We start from the raw sequence: 17,205 nt of genomic DNA, 5'->3' as shown, positions 1-17,205 counted from the left end.
CTAGCAGGGCCGAAATTTGACGAACTGACTTGTTGGAAAGGTGGCATCCTATGACGGTGCCACGTTGAAAGTCAATGAGCTCTTCAGTAAGGCCATTCTACTGCCAATGTTTGTCTATGGAGATTGCATGGCTGTGTGCTCGATTTTATACACCTGTTAGCAACGGGTGTGGCTGAAATAGCCGAATCCACTAATTTGAAGGGAGTCCACATACTTTTGACCTTGAACTAGGGCCCTCCCCTAAGCCATAACCTTTAGAGACCAGTCTAATATTAAACAAGAAATAAGAAACTTGAAAGGGAACCATTCTGTAATGTCTGGTTAATATTTAGGTTCTTGTTCAAATAGTTGTAAACCAAAGCAGAGATTAATTCTGAATTGATGCAATTGCGGGGATTTTTTTTTCTGGTTCTCTATATTTATAAGTGCAAAGACAAATAACCACACACTGCTGAGCTCTGTTGAAACTACAAGATAAACATCTCTATCGACCTGATCTGAATGCAAGTTATTTCAAGCCTAATATTATGATGTAATAAAGTTATTAGAGCAGCGCCTTTACTGGAAATATTGAGTATAAATAGAGACAGTAATTTGCATGTGTAGTGAAAACAAGTGTAAAAACCACATACAGACTGTGTGTGTGTGTACTTTGTCAGCATCTAAGACACACCCACCCCCTCTCAGCCTCCAACTTAGAGCCCTGCACACTGCTGCTATTGACTCACTCCTCCCCAGGACCAGATAGAGAACAGAGCAGCAGTCTGTGCTTCTCTCTCACCCCACGCTCCTCTCACCACACCTGGGATCCACATCCAGCCGTCCCCCTTCTGCTACCAGATAATCAGAGGAACCATGGTGCTCTACCACAGGGAGTTTGACAAGGCAGGCAGGGTAGCCGGTCTCCAGATATGGAGGATAGAGAAGATTGAGCTGTGCCCTGTGCCTGAGAACCTGCACGGGAACTTCTATGTTGGGGACGCGTACGTGGTCCTCCACACTGTCAAACAGCGGGATAGCTGTTTCTACGACCTGCACTACTGGCTGGGTGAGTTGGAGTGTGTGTGTGGTGAATGATGGACAGAGTCAGGCGCAGGAGTAAAATAACCGGATGCAGATTTATTCCTTCCAGGCATACAATGCGCCTACAACGGCAATCGAAACAGGTACAGGGGAAACAATTCTCCCTGACCAAACACAGTCTCAGAAAATACAATAAATGTAATGACACAGGGGAAAATCAACCCTGGCAAAATAAATGAGAGAGTATCTCAACCGAGCTACTCTCCTCCCACATAGAACAATCACTCACAAAGACAAGGGGGCAGAGGGAACACTTATACACAGACTAATTAGGGGATGAGCACCAGGTGTGTGTGATTGACAAGACAAGACAAGCTGACTGATGAGAATGGGAGCGGCAGTAGCTAGTAAGCCGGTGACGACGAACGCCAAAACCTGCCCGAACAAGGAGGGGAGGCAGCCTCGGCGGAAGTCGTGACAGTACCCCCCAACCCCCCCCTCTTTGACGCGCAGCTCCAGCAGCGCGCCGACCCCGGCCTCGGGGACGGCCAGGAGGACACAAAGCAGGGCAAGCCGGATGGCGATGGTGAAAATCCTGCAACAGGGAGGGATCGAGGATGTCCCTCTCCGGGACCCAGCACCGTTCCTCCGGACCGTACCCCTCCCACTCCACGAGGTACTGAAGGCCCCCCACCCGACGCCTCGAATCCAGGACGGAACAGACCTAGTACACCGGGGCCCCCTCGATGTCCAGAGGAGGTGGAGGGACCTCCCGCACCTCAGACTCCTGGAGCGGACCAACCACCACCGGCCTGAGGAGAGACACATGAAACGAGGGGTTAATACGGTAATCAGGGGGAAGTAATAACCTGTATGTGACCTCGTTTATCCCCCTCAGGGCTTTAAACGGCCCCACAAACCGCGGGCTCAGCTTCTGGCAGGGCAGGCGGAGTGGCAGATTCCGGGTTGAGAGCCAGACCCGAACCCCCGGTACGAAGACCGGGGCCTCCCTGCAGTGGTGGTCAGCGTTGGCCTTCTGACGACGCACGGCACGCTGGAGGTGAACGTGGGCAGCGTCCCAAGTCTCCTCCGCGCGCCGAAACCAGTCATCCACCACAGGAGCCTCGGTCTGGCTCTGGTGCCACGGTGCCAGAACCGGTTGGTAACCTAAAACACATTCGAAGGGCGTTAGGTTAGTGTAGGAGTGGCGGAGAAAGTTCTGGTCATATTCTGCCCATGGCAAGAACACTGACCACTCCCCCGGCCGGTCCTGGCAGTAGGTCCGCAGGAACCTACCCACATCTTGATTAACCTTTTCCACCTGCCCATTACTCTCGGAGTGGAATCCAGAGGTCAGGCCGACCGAGACCCCCAGGCGATCCATGAACGCCTTCCAGACCCTAGACATGAACTGGGAACCTCGGTCGGACACTATATCCTCTGGTACCCCGTAGTGCCAGAATACGTGAGTAAACAGGGCCTCATCCTCCACAGTTTTTAGGGCTGTGGGGAGACCGGGCAGAGGAAGGAGGCGGCAGGACTTCGAAAAGCGGTCCACAATGACCAGGATGGTGGTGTTACCTTGGGACAGGGGAAGATCAGTAAGAAAATCAATACTTAGATGAGACCATGGTCGTTGTGGAACTGGTAATGGTTGCAACTTGGTGCCTTACTCTGGGTGCACACCAAGCAGGAGGAGATGTACAACCTCACGTCCTTAGCCAAGGTAGGCCACCAGTATTTATCAGTCAGGCAGCGCACTGTACGACCGATACCTGGGTGACCAGAGGAGGGTGACGTGTGTGCCCAGTGGATCAAACGATCGCGGATAAGAGCAGGCACGGACCGCAGCCCAGCTGGACACTGAGATGGAGATGGATCTGTGCGAAATGCCCGCTCTATATCCGCGTCCATCGCCCATACTACCGGCGCCACGATGCAGGAGGCTGGGAGTATGGGGGTATCTCAACCGAGCTACTCTCCTCCCACATAGAACAATCACTCACAAAGACAAGGGGGCAGAGGGAACACACAGACTAATTAGGGGATGAGCACCAGGTGTGTGTGATTGACAAGACAAGACAAGTGGAGTGATGAGAATGGGAGCGGCAGTAGCTAGTAAGCCGGTGACGACGAACGCCGAAACCTGCCCGAACAAGGAGGGGAGGCAGCCGCGGCAGAAGTCGTGACAGTGTGTGTGTATGTGTGTGTGTGTGCGTATGTGTTTGTGCGTGAGTGTGTGCGCGTACGCGCATTCATGTGTGCTTTCGTGCATGTTTCCTCAGGCTGTTCCAGCAGGATGTCACATGCTGGATGATTTGTTTACTGACGGAGGGTTATCAAACATTGGAGATTTATGTGAACACATTTAGGGAGTGCTTCATAGATGTTAAAGTTTTATAGCTACAGGCTGAAATCAATGGCATAATATTCTCATAATATTTTCATTAACATTAATAAATACATTGGCAAGAAATAAAACAACTTAGCATCAAAAGGCATAATGTACTAACAGTGTTATAACACATTAACTTCATAGGATCATATCTGTGTAGATGTATTAATATAGGAGAAGAACAGATTGTACATACAAGACTGAACAAGAGAGATGGTTTTGCTTGTGTTTCAGTTAATATTCAGATAAATGTTTTGTCTTGCCCATTCACCCTCTGAATGGCACACATACACAATCCATGTCTCAATTGTCTCAAGGCTTAAAAATCCTTCTTTAACCTGTCTCCTCCCCTTCATCTACACTGATTGAAGTGGATTTAACATGTGACCTCAATAAGGGATCATAGCTTTCAGCTGGATTCACCTGGTCAGTCTATGTTATGGGAAGAGCAGTTCTTAATGTTTTGTATACTCAGTGTATGTATTATATGTGTTGTTGTCCCCCATAGTAGTGTCACTGTCATTTCACAACTGTGTGAGGTCTCGAGGTGCTGTTGTCTGTTACTGTAGACAGAAGTAAAGTAGAAGCAAGTCAGCCAATCTTGTCATCAGCTGAGCTGAAAACAATTTTTTTGCCTGAAGTAGGAAACAAAAGTATTATCTGGTTAAAGGTCGGGCGAGTTGACATATCCTCACGCTTCCTGGATAATTCTCAGATTTTAAGATTCTGAGATAAGGTCATTCCAGGCAGAGGTTGTACACTATATCAGTCATCATTGCACACATCATGGGACAATTATGTTTTCCCTTCCTATCAGGACTATAGCCACTCTGGAAAACGATCAAGCCTTTTCATTAACCTTTGAGTAACTACTCTGTTCAGCTGTCTCAGAGTACACACTACCTGAAAATACTGTAAGTTTAAGGTAGAGTACTGTAGAAACATTGTTGTTCAGCTGTTGTGGTGGAACTATGGAACCATACAAGTCTGTAACACCAGCTTCCTTCCTTGACACATAATTAGATCATTCTCTCACTCTCTCTATCTCTCTCTCTCTCTCTCTCTCCTCCTCCTCTCTCTCTCCGCACTCACCAACTCCCATCTGAATACAAACATCAATAGCACCACTAAGATGTTATGTTGTCCTTCCTCTCCTCCCTCATTCCCTCATCATCATCATGAATCATTAACCAGTAAAGACACTAATGGACCTCCAATGGGTTTCCTTCCCATTTTGCTTGCTGCTATGGGCTTACATTTCTTCCTCAGTTCCTTCATTCAGTCACCCATTAAATTAGAATGGCCTCATGCTGTAGACTAATGTTTAACTACTGTAGGTTAGTCACACCAAAATAGCAGGTATGACTTGGACTGTTTACTTACCTCATCAGGCCTACAAGGTATCACTAACAGGGTTCCAGCTCCTGTTGTTAAACCTCTGTAGTGGTGTGCAGCCACCCATACATTTACAATGGCAACATGCAAGGCTGGTAGATTCTGTTTCAGAGCGAACATTTGTTGACTGCAACACCAGTGAGATTATTGTTGCCAAGATATGTCTACAAGGGTGACAAAAAAGATGTGAACAAAAAAAGACACACGCCACACAGTTTTACAATAAAGCATACTATGAGCATCAGAGTGATAACATCAACCAGGCAGTCTGTGCTAAAGTTTCTCTGTCTAAACTTGAATACTCTCTCATTTCATACTAACATTTATCATATTGTATTTAAGTACTGTACCACTCATGCTCTCTCCTCAGGGAAGGAGTGCAGCCAGGATGAGAGCACGGCAGCGGCTATCTTTACTGTTCAGCTGGATGATTTTCTAGGAGGGAAGCCTGTCCAGTACCGAGAACTGCAGGGGTTCGAGTCCACTGCCTTCACACGATACTTCAAGGGAGGCATCACATACAAAGTACGGTATTGTCTTACTGATGCATTTTATTTCCGTTTATTTCACTAATATTAGATTTGTTCCTTTATCTGTCTTACTGCTATTTACTACTAGAATATATGGTGTTGTATTGAACCAGAAAGCACCCTTATTTTTAGCAGTGAACATTCATTGCATTTGCCACATTTCACATTTCAGGCCCTGGGCATCATATGCTAGGTGTGCTATTAAATAAACGCTTGTTGTAACGTTTTGTTTGGCCCTGACCATGGGCAGCAACAGTGACTCATGGGATGGAAAAGGAACTTGGTGTAGAGGGAAAAGGAAAACAGTTATGTGTTCCACACGTTGTTTGTTTTCTTGGTCCTGAACCTTTCTTGATTTTACTACTTGACACGCTACCCTTGTTCAACCTCACAGGGTACTCATAGGCCCTGACATTGCCTTTTATATGTTGTTTCAGGGATGTTTGTGTTGGGTACTACGTAACTGTGTACCTTGTTTTGTATGTGATGTATACTACGTATGTACATCTGCGTCTTGAATTGCTTTTAAACTGAGCAAGACAAATTCCCTCTTGAAGGCAATAAAGTATTCTGTTCTATCCTAATCGACTCTTTTCTATTCTACTCTATTTTATTCTATTCTATCCTGTTCTATTCTAGGCCGGAGGCGTGGCCTCTGGGTTCCATCACGTGGTCACCAACGACCTGTCAGCTCGGAGACTATTCCACATCAAAGGTCGCCGCGTCGTCAGGGCAACCGAGGTCACCCTCAACTGGTCCAGCTTCAACAGAGGGGACTGTTTCATCGTGGACCTGGGAGCAGTATGTTTAGATTCATTGATTGATCTACTGATTGACTGATTGAGTCATCGATGGATCGGTAGATTGTACTTTGGCCTCCCTCTATGTGAGAGTTTACCATATAGATATAGAACATGTATCAATGATATAGTGTCTATGGTGGTAACACTGCCTCTGCCAAGAGGTCCAGACTTTTATGGCACATATGGTAGTGCACTCAGTGGCCCTGTAAGAACAGTTCATTTGTTTGACTGTAACTTTCCTGAGAAACCCGACTCATTGTCTACACTTGACTCTGTAAACAAACTTCAAATTCTGCTGAAACACAAATATTGTCTGTTCGGCATGAAGGTCTGTTATTGTCTTAAGTCCAAAACAATGTAGGCCTACGGTATGTTGACTTAAGGTGGGTGTATGTATCAAGCTCATTTGATATACAAGGTATTCTAATGTTTACCAAATTAAATCCAAAAGCTATACTGTTCACTCCTGTTTGAATATTGCCAGAAATCAGGATGTATTGCCACACAACAGTGACCCACTGGGTTTGAACCGGGGTCGTCGGCTTGCCACAAGATTTTGTTAGTTAGCCCTCGAAGCTAAAGCCTTTATGCACCTGGAACTTCATAAAATGTGCAACAACCCTCTTTTCAACTGAACCATATATGTTACCTGTCTCTAGGTTATCTACCAGTGGTGCGGTTCAGAGTGCAACAAGTTTGAGCTCCTGAAGGCAGCGCAGGTGGCTGCCGGTATCCGTGACAACGAGAGGAATGGCCGAGCAAAGCTGGTTGTCGTGGAGGAAGGGAGCGAGCCGTCTGAGTTAACTGAGGTGACAGATGCTAATTCAACAAAAGTGATTATCTGGTTAAAGGGTTGACATATTCTGACGCTTCCTGGATAATTCTCAGATTCTGAGATAAGGTCATTTCAGGCAGAGGTCGGAAACTAAATCAGTCATCGTTGCACACATCATGGGACGGTGATGTTTTCCCTTCCTATCAGGACTATAGCCACTCTGGAAAACGATCAAGCCTTTTCACTAACCTTTGAGTAACTACTCTGTTCAGCTGTCTCAGAGTACACACTACCTGAAAGTACTGTCAGTTTAAGGTAGAGTACTGTAGAAACATTGTTGTTCAGCTGTTGTGGTGGAACTATGGAACCATGCAAGTCAAGACTACTGATCTGTAACACCAGCTTCCTTCCTTGACACACCATTATATCTTTGTCGTGGAGGAAGGGAGCGAGCCATCTGTGTTAACTGAGGTGACAGAGGCTAATTCAACACAATGTTTAACTTTCATTCCCTAGTCTAGTGTTTTAAATTAGTTGCAAAACTGTATGACAGTTAAATAATCTACTTTTGTGTGCCATCATGTTTCTATCTCTATTAACACAAGTCACTGTGACTTATCTTCCTGGTTTTTGTATTTGTGTTTTTACCTGTCAACCCTATCAGGTGCTTGGCAACAAGCCAGATCTACCAGAAGGTGATGACAATGATGATATGGTGGCAGATATCTCCAACAGGAAGATGGCCAAACTCTACATGGTATGGTCACACTCTTACACACATATATACACATGCACACACACACACCACACACATACACACACACATACACACACACACACACACACACACACACACACACACACCACATACACATACACACACACACACACACACACACACACACACACACACACAGACACACACACACATACACACACACCACATACACACACACACACCACACACACACACACACCACATACACACACACACACCACACACACACATACACACACACCACACACACCACATACACACATTCAAACTCATCTCGTTGTTGTTCCTTCCAGGTATCTGATGCGTCCGGAGCGATGCAGGTGACCCTGGTCTCAGAGGAGAACCCGTTCTCTCAGAGCCATCTGCTGTCTGACGAGTGTTTCATCCTGGACCACGGGAAGAGCAAGATGATCTTCGTCTGGAAAGGTAGATATTTAAACTGCTTAACATCTTTATCTTGACAAACAATCTAAATTCATCCCCTCATCCTTCTATACCTCCCATCTTTTTTGTACCTCTTCTTCTGCATGAATCATCCATCATCACCCATAAAGGCCGTAACGCCAACCCAAGCGAGAGGAAGACTGCCATGAAGACTGCTGAGGGCTTCATCCAGCAGATGGGCTACCCACCTAACACACAGGTTCATGCTCATTATCATCCATCTAGCATCAGTCATAATTGCTATGTTTGGATCATTTGGTTGGATCAACTCGTGACTTAAATATCATGTCAGTTCATGTCCTGCTAAACTGATCAGGACTGACGTTCATAGAAACAACTCCTCTTTATCGCCAGATCCAGGTACTCCCAGAGGGTGGGGAGACTCCTATCTTCAAGCAGTTCTTCCAGGGGTGGAGGGATAAGAACCAGAGCGAGGGGTTAGGGAAGGTCTTTGTGACTGAGAGGATCGCTAAGATACATCAGGTGGAGTTCGACGCCTCCAAGCTCCATGAGTCCCAGAGCATGGCAGCCCAGTATAACATGGTGGACGACAGCACAGGGGACACTCAGGTATAGGACCAAGTGTTACCGCCACAAGACTTTGGTAGCCCACTGAGCTAAGGTCTAAGCAATAGATCGGGGCGCTAACACAGGCCTTCAGGTATCAGGCATGGTTCCTCATTACGCAAGCGTTACAAGGAGTGAATAATCAAATATGCTAATGTAAAATGAGTCAGGTGTTTTATTCTACTGACAATCCCAATCACATGGATTGTAAACAAATGATAGTAGAATAGCCAGTTTCATGTTCCAGATCTTCAGAGTGGAGACCAGTGGTCGAGTCCCAGTCGACCCAAAGACGTATGGCCAATTCTATGGAGGAGACTGTTACATCATCCTCTATACATATAAGAGAGGACAGATCATCTACACTTGGTGAGTCTGGTAGACCTGTATATTTTCAATTAGATGTATTGGTTGATTGATTGGTTGATCGGTTGATTGGTTGGTTGGTTGATTGGTTGGTTGGATGGGTGGGTGGGGGGGAGCTGGATTGATTGATCCCTATACTTCTTGTGGCAGGCAGGGGGCTAGCAGCACTCTAGATGAGCTCACAGCTTCAGCCTTCCTAACTGTGGAGCTGGATCGCTCTCTGGGAGGGAACGCAGTTCAGGTAAGACTAACTCAAATTAAGATGAGGATCTCTTATTGTCCAATGTCTATGAATGTCCAATGGAAATGCATGTTCTGCTTTATCCCAACCCCTCCGAAAGACACCCACACACACACTGAGGTTGAAGAGGTTGGAGCAGGGGGTCAGGCCTCGGTGTAAACGTCTAAAAACGGTGTAAAGTTTATAAATCATTTTTTAAATATATCACAGTTGTAAAGTGTGATACTAGAGGAGGTTATTCTCTCCAGCCTACTTTGTATTAAATCCCTTCAGGGTTTACTTTCCATGCCTATGGGGCATGACGGAATCTTTTCTCTGTATGTGAAGTTGGCATCTCTTAATCTGATTTAATGAATTATGACCAACTGAGCCAAGGGTGCTGCTTGTAGAGACACACTGGGAGATTCTCAATTGGTTTTACTAACTCCCCTGTCCTTTCCTCTTTTTGAAAAAGTTCAAAAGGTAATCGACATGGAGGGGTTGAGAGGAAACGTGGAAATGCACTTGTATGAAATGAGACTCTTCTTCTCCACTCGTGCATCATCAGGCAAATCAATAGTTTAGGTCTATAAGGTTCTATCTGCAAAAAGATGATTGGTTTTAAAGTTCCAAACCCTCATTGGATTGAATGGTGTCAGCAATTTTGATATTGTATTATTTTAAACTTAACATCATGAATTGGGGTATTTAGAGTACTATATACAGTAGGTAGAGAACAGTGAACAGAACAAGCCTATGTCAATACATTTTTTTTGACAAAAATGCAGATGGCTCTTAAAATTATGTTTACAGGGGTGGATTCCCAAAATAAATGTGTAAAGTGATCCAACATTTTTTAGCTAGTTGGGGCAGACATTTTATAGATAAACATTAAGTAGAGTATTGTTTTGAAATGTATGCATGCTTTTCTCCTTCAAGAAAACAATAGCTGATTCAAAGGGGGTGTGGCTTATTGTAAAACACTTCTGTGCTAGACGCTGCAAGGATACTCTTGTGCATCCTCTGTCGAAGTAGGTAATTGAGGAGGGGAGCAGACTCCTTCGTTTACCTACTAACTAATTGACACTCCCCTCGACCACTTATCGGTTTCTGGGTCACAGAGGAGAGAGGACGGAGTAGTCGAGGAGAGGACGGTCTTTTTGACCAAATGAGAATCTCCCACTGTATATGTGTTATAGTGCCACCTAGTGATTGTCTATAGCATAGGTCTCTACCTGACCCTCCAGCGATGGCTTTGCTATCCATGAGCTCCTGTACCAAATTGGATATGCGTTAATAATCTCTTTTGGTTTCCTAGGTGAGAGTGTCCCAAGGAAAAGAGCCTGCCCATCTCCTGAGTCTGTTCAAAGCCAAGCCCCTCATCGTGTACAAGAGTGGTACCTCACGCATCGGAGGCCAGGCACCTGCGGCCCCCACACGCCTGTTCCAGGTCCGACGTAACCTGGGCACCATCACACGCGTCGCAGAGGTTAGAATGTTCTCCCACACAGACACACACCTATGGTTGTTTCATTGGCAGTGATGGAAGGTAAACACTCATAAATGCAGTTTATACACTATCTTCTGAAGAGGGTTTATGCACCGATTATGCTAAATTACAGTTTTTTGCATTGGCATTTATGATGCTCATTTGTCGTTTCCTGTCATCTAGATGGAGGTCAGCCTTTCCTCAGCTTTTAGTCTGTTGTGTGTGTGTGTGTTGTGGCAGGTGGAGGCGGAGGCTGGCAGCCTGAACTCTAATGATGCCTACCTGCTGAAGCTGCCCGCGGGGGGGAGCTACCTGTGGGTGGGTAAGGGCGCCAGCGAGGACGAGGAGCAGGGGGCCCAGTACCTGAGTCAGGTGCTGATGTGTCAGACACAACGCATCGTAGAGGGACAGGAACCAGGTGAGAATATCATACAGATTCCTTGGCCTGGCCCATATTCAGAAAGCGTCTCAGGGGAGGAGTGCTAATCTAGTACTCCTACTCTGAGAAGCTTTATGAATATGGACCTTGATATGGCGCCATAATAATGATGTGATGTAGTACTCAGGACAGTCACCAGAGGGCACACTGAGACAAGGAAAGTCTCAAGGCAGATTGAGGTTTTTAGTCCTAAAATGTATATCACCAATTCAAGATGCACAGAAACTCAAGCAGATTTGTTATGTTTGGTTGTAGCGGACCTCTGGGCAGCATTAGGGGGGAAGAAGGAGTACCAGACATCAGAGAGATTGGAGAGTAAGAGCCTCACTCAACAACCTCGTCTGTTCGCCTGCTCCAACAAGACTGGCAGGTTCATAGTGAGTACCACACACACATACACACACGCACGCTCGCACACACACACACACACACACACACACAAATAGATTAAAAATACTCTCTGCAGATTGAGGAGGTTCCAGGAGAGTTCAGTCAGGAGGACCTGGCAGAGGATGACGTGATGCTGTTGGACATCTGGGATCACGTATGGAGCTTGTTACACATCCCCAAATTAAAATGTTCAGCCCATTTTTACCTCTATGGAGGTTGCACTATATTGATGTTAATGTTTTATGATAGGTGTTTGTCTGGATTGGCAAAGATGCCAATGAAGTTGAGAGAACTGAATCTGTAAAATCCGGTGAGTTATGGTCCTTGCCTTGTGTGTGTGGGGAGTAATTTATTTTTGGTAAAGTAAGTTTAATGTATAGTTTACACTACCCGTAAAACGTTTTAGAACACCTACTCATTCAAGGGTTTTTCTTTATTTTTACTATTTTCTACATTGTAGAATAATAGTGAAGACATCAAAACTATGAAATAACACATATGGAATCATGTAGTAACCAAAAAAGTGTTAAACTAATCAAAATATATTTTATATTTGAGATTCTTCAAATAGCCACCCTTTGCCTTGATGACAGATTTGCACACTCTTGGCATTCTCTCATCCAGCTTCATGAGGTAGTCACCTGGAATGCATTTCAATTAACAGATGTGCCTTCTTAAAAGTTAATTTGTGGAATTTCTTTCCTTCTTAATGCATTTCAGCCAATCAGTTGTGTTGTGACAAGGTAGGGGGGGTATACGGAAGATAGCCCTATTTGGTAAAAGACCAAGTCCATATTATGGCAAGAACAGCTCAAATAAGAAAGAGAAACAACAGTCCATCATTACTTTAAGACATGAAGGTCAGTCAATACGGAACATTTCAACAACTTTGAAAGTTTCTTCAAGTGCAGTCACAAAAACCATCAAGCGCTATGATGAAACTGCCTCTCATGAGGACCGCCACAGGAATGGAAGACCCAGAGTTACCTCTGCTGCAGAGGATAAGTTCATTAGACTTACCAGCCTCAGAAATTGCAGCCCAAATAAATGCTTCACAGAGTTCAAGTAACAGACACATCTCAACATCAACTGTTCAGAGGAGACTGTGTGAATCAGGCCTTCATGGTCGAATTGCTGCAAAGAAACCACTACTAAAGGACACCAATAATAAGAAGAGACTTGCTTGGGCCAAGAAACACGAGCAATGGACGTTAGACCGGTGGAAATTTGTCCTTTGGTCTGGAATCCAAATTGGAGATTTTTTGTTCCAACCGCAGAGTCTTTGTGAGACACGGTGTGGGTGAATGGATGAACTCCGCATGTGTATTTCCCACCGTAAAGCATGGAGGAGGAGGTGTTATGGTGTGGGGTTGCTTTGCTGGTGACACTGTCTGTGATTTATTTAGAATTCAAGGCACACTTAACCAGCATGGCTACCACAGCATTCTGCAGCGATATGCCGTCCCATCTGGTTTGGGCTTAGTGGGACTATCATTTGTTTTTCAACAGGACAATGACCCAACACACGTCCAGGCTGTGTAAGGGCTATTTTACCAAGAAGGAGAGTGATGGAGTGCTACATCAGATGACCTGGCCTCCACAATCCCCCGACCTCAACCAAATTGAGATGGTTTGTGATGAGTCGGGACGGCAGACTGAAGTAAAAGCAGCCAAAGAATGCTCAGCATATGTGGGAACTCCTTCAAGACTGTTGGAAAAGCATTCCAGGTGAAGCTGGTTGAGAGAATGCCAAGAGTGTGCAAAGCTGTCATCAAGGCAAAGGGTGGCTATTTGAAGAATCTCAAATATAAAATATATTTTGATTTGTTTAACACTTTTTTGGTTACTAAATGATTCCATATGTGTTCTGTCATAGTTTTGATGTCTTCACTATTAATATACAATGTAAAAAATAGTAAAAATTAAGAAAAACCCTTGAATGAGTAGGTGTGTCCAAACTTTTGACTGGTACTGTATATACACTTCTCAAAAAAATAAAGGGAACACTTAAACAACACAATGTAACTCCAAGTCAATCACACTTCTGTAAAATCAAACTGTCCACTTAGGAAGCAACACTGATTGACAATAAATGTCACATGCTGTTGTGCAAATGGAATAGACAACAGGTGGAAATTATAGGCAATTAGCAAGACACCCCCAATAAAGGACTGGTTTTGCAGGTGGTGACCACAGACCACTTCTTAGTTCCTATGCTTCCTGGCTGATGTTTTGGTCACTTTTGAATGCTGGCGGTGCTTTCACTCTAGTGGTAGCAAGAGACGGAGTCTACAACCCACACAAGTGGCTCAGGTAGTGCAGCTCATCCAGGATGGCACATCAATGCGAGTTGTGGCAATAAGGTTTGCTGTGTCTGTCAGCGTAGTGTCCAGAGCATGGAGGCGCTACCAGGAGACAGGCCAGTACATCAGGAGACGTGGAGGAGGCCGTAGGAGGGCAACAACCCAGCAGCAGGACTGCTACCTCCGCCTTTGTGCAAGGAGGAGCAGGAGGAGCACTGCCAGAGCCCTGCAAAATGACCTCCAGCAGGCCACAAATGTGCATGTGTCTGCTCAAACGGTCAGAAACAGACTCCATGAGGGTGGTATGAGGGCCCGACGTCCACAGGTGGGGGTTGTGCTTACAGCCCAACACCTTGCAGGACGTTTGGCATTTGCCAGAGAACACCAAGATTGGCAAATTCGCTACTGGCGCCCTCTGCTCTTCACAGATGAAAGCAGGTTCACACTGAGCACGTGACAGACGTGACAGAGTCTGGAGACGCCGTGGAGAACGTTCTGCTGCCTGCAACATCCTCCAGCATGACCGGTTTGGTGGTGGGTCAGTCATGGTGTGGGGTGGCATTTCTTTGGGGGGCCGCACAGCCCTCCATGTGCTTGCCAGAGGTAGCCTGACTGCCATTAGGTACCGAGATGAGATCCTCAGACCCCTTGTGAGACCATATGCTGGTGCGGTTGCCCTGGGTTCCTCCTAATGCAAGACAATGCTAGACCTCATGTGGCTGGAGTGTGTCAGCAGTTCCTGCAAGAGGAAGGCATTGATGCTATGGACTGGACCGCCCGTTCCCCAGACCTGAATCCAATTGAGCACATCTGGGACATCATGTCTCGCGCCATCCACCAACGCCACGTTGCACCACAGACTGTCCAGGAGTTGGCGGATGCTTTAGTTCAGGTCTGGGAGGAGATCCCTCAGGAGACCATCCGCCACCTCATCTGGAGCGTGCCCAGGTGTTGTAGGGAGGTCATACAGGCACGTGGAGGCCACACACACTACTGAGCCTCATTTTGACTTGTTTTAAGGACATTACATCAAAGTTGGATCAGCCTGTAGTGTGGTTTTCCACTTTAATTTTGAGGGTGACTCCAAATCCAGACCTGCATGGGTTGATAAATTTGATTTCCATTGATAATTTTTGTGTGATTTTGTTGTCAGCACAGTCAACTATGTAAAGAAAAAAGTATTTAATAAGATTATTTCATTCATTCAGATCTGGGATGTGTTATTTTAGTGTTCCCTTTATTTCTTTGAGCAGTGTATATATATATATATATATATATATATATATATATATATATATATATTCAGACCCTTTACTTTTATGTATAATTTATATATATATACATACATTCAGTATATACCTTTTAATATACACTGAGTGTACAAAACATTAGGAACACCTGCTCTTTCCATGACAAAGACTGACCAAGTGAATCCCGGTGAAAGCTATGATCCCTTATTGATGTCACTTGTTAAATCCACTTCAATCAGTGTAGATGAAGGGGAGGAGAGAGGTTAAAGAAGGATTTTTAAGCATTGAGACATTGCTTGTGTATGTTTGCCATTCAGAGAGGCAAGACAGAAGATTTAAGTGCCTTTGAACAGGATATGGTAGTAGGTGCCAGGCACACCGTTTTGTGTCAAGAATTGCAACGCTGCTGGGTTTTCCACGCTCAACAGTTTCCCGTGTGTATCTAGAATGGTCCACCACTCAAAGGACATCCAGCCAACTTGAAACATCTGTGGGAAGCATTGGAGTCAACAAGGGCCAGCATTCCAGTGGAACGCTTTCAACACCTTGTAGAATTGAATTGAGGCTGTTCTGAGGGCAAAAGGCGGGGCAACTCAATATTAGGAAGGTGTTCCTAATGTTTTGTACACTCAGTGTATTTGAGGTGTGAACACACTCTTTTCTATGGTTTATCCCATTGATTGACAGTGTCTATGTGCTCCCTTCCTTACAGCCAAGACATACATAGAGACGGATCCGGGGGGTAGGGATAAGAGGACCTCCATAGTGATGGTGAAGCAGGGTCATGAGCCCCCCACCTTCACAGGGTGGTTCCTGGGGTGGGACGCAGCACGCTGGAACTCAGACACCGTGGCCAGGACCATGAAGACACTGCAGATTTAGCATCAATGAATCCCAACAGTTATAACACTGTTATAACACAGTTTAGACAGTTATAACGGTTATAACATTCACTCTGTATTCAGCCAAGGGTTTACACATACTACATTTACATTTACATTTTAGTCATTTAGCAGACGCTCTTATCTTATACATATCTTTTTTTTATACTGGCCCCCCGTGGGAATACTAGTGTGAAAGAAGTGTAAACTAGCCCTTAATGGACTAGTGTTGTGCTAAGAATGTGCAGTGTGAAAAGCCCTTTACTTTTATTTGTATTTTTTTGCTTTACATTTAGGCCTGATATGTGTCAGGTGTCAAGATGATGTGCACTGCTTGGACATCTTTGTTGTTTGGTTTTTTTCTCGTTACAAAGACATAAGACCAAAATGTTGCTATTTGTTGTATTTTTCTGAATGGAGTTTGTCATTTGTGTATTGGTGAGTATGGAAGTTTGAATGCCTTTGTCATTAAACATGATAGAAAATGCGTAACTCCTGCTGAGAGTTCTGAAAAAGAGAATGAACAAGAGGCTTTTTCTTTTCATTTCAAATTTCTAAAGTTGTTCTCATGTCTAACCAAGACTCGCAATCTTACATGAATGGTTCGTTAATCAGTCTGGTAATTACACGGCTAAAAGTCTAACCCAGGGATTCCCAAACTTTTTTGGCCCACAACCCTATTTTGATATCTAAAAATTCTCGTGACCCCAACCATGTGAAAAAAAATATGTAATTAACAGCCAATGTTTACTATTTTTATTTGGGGCTATGGCAGTCAATTGAAAAACATTCTAACAGTATTTCTGATTGTCTTCTCAACTCACCATCACATACTTTTAATGTGAGGCTATGACAGTCAATTGCAAATTAGTCTGACATAATGTCTCTTAACTCACCATCACTAATGAGATGGGTGTGCTTGATGAATGTCGGGTCGGAGCGTCTCAAAGTCAGGGGGCGTGGTCGACAGTGGTCAAGATGCACAGACAGTGCTCATCCCTGCTGTCACATCCAAGCTGGATCGATATTTGGTTTTAATGCAGACGAGAGCATGGTTTGCTTTTGAAAGACTAAAGAGTTATTTCCTCTGGATCCACTGATTTGGTCACTCATCTGTAGAAGGTTTTTGTATTTCCCCTGCACATTAAATCCATGGA

General features: G+C 44.9%; 1 protein-coding gene across 1 annotated transcript; it reads left to right on the top strand.

Annotated features, from left to right (window-relative positions):
• Positions 1-732: 732 nt before the first annotated feature.
• LOC311131692 (scinderin-like) lies at positions 733-16,535 on the top strand. The gene is made up of 16 exons (XM_084164801.1): positions 733-1,048; positions 5,184-5,338; positions 5,983-6,144; positions 6,806-6,955; positions 7,586-7,678; positions 7,993-8,125; positions 8,254-8,342; positions 8,498-8,713; positions 8,958-9,079; positions 9,227-9,317; positions 10,615-10,785; positions 11,026-11,203; positions 11,480-11,601; positions 11,691-11,768; positions 11,864-11,924; positions 15,880-16,535. Exons 1-16 carry the CDS (start codon positions 856-858, stop codon positions 16,047-16,049), a joined length of 2,184 nt encoding a protein of 727 aa, XP_084020927.1. The 5' UTR covers positions 733-855; the 3' UTR covers positions 16,050-16,535.
• Positions 16,536-17,205: the final 670 nt, after the last annotated feature.

Source organism: Coregonus lavaretus, assembly GCF_964263955.1.
Source record: "Coregonus lavaretus genome assembly, chromosome: 7".
NCBI lineage: Eukaryota > Metazoa > Chordata > Actinopteri > Salmoniformes > Salmonidae > Coregonus > Coregonus lavaretus.
The sequence above is the reverse complement of the archived record's forward strand: the minus strand, read 5'-3'. Positions and strand labels throughout refer to the sequence as shown.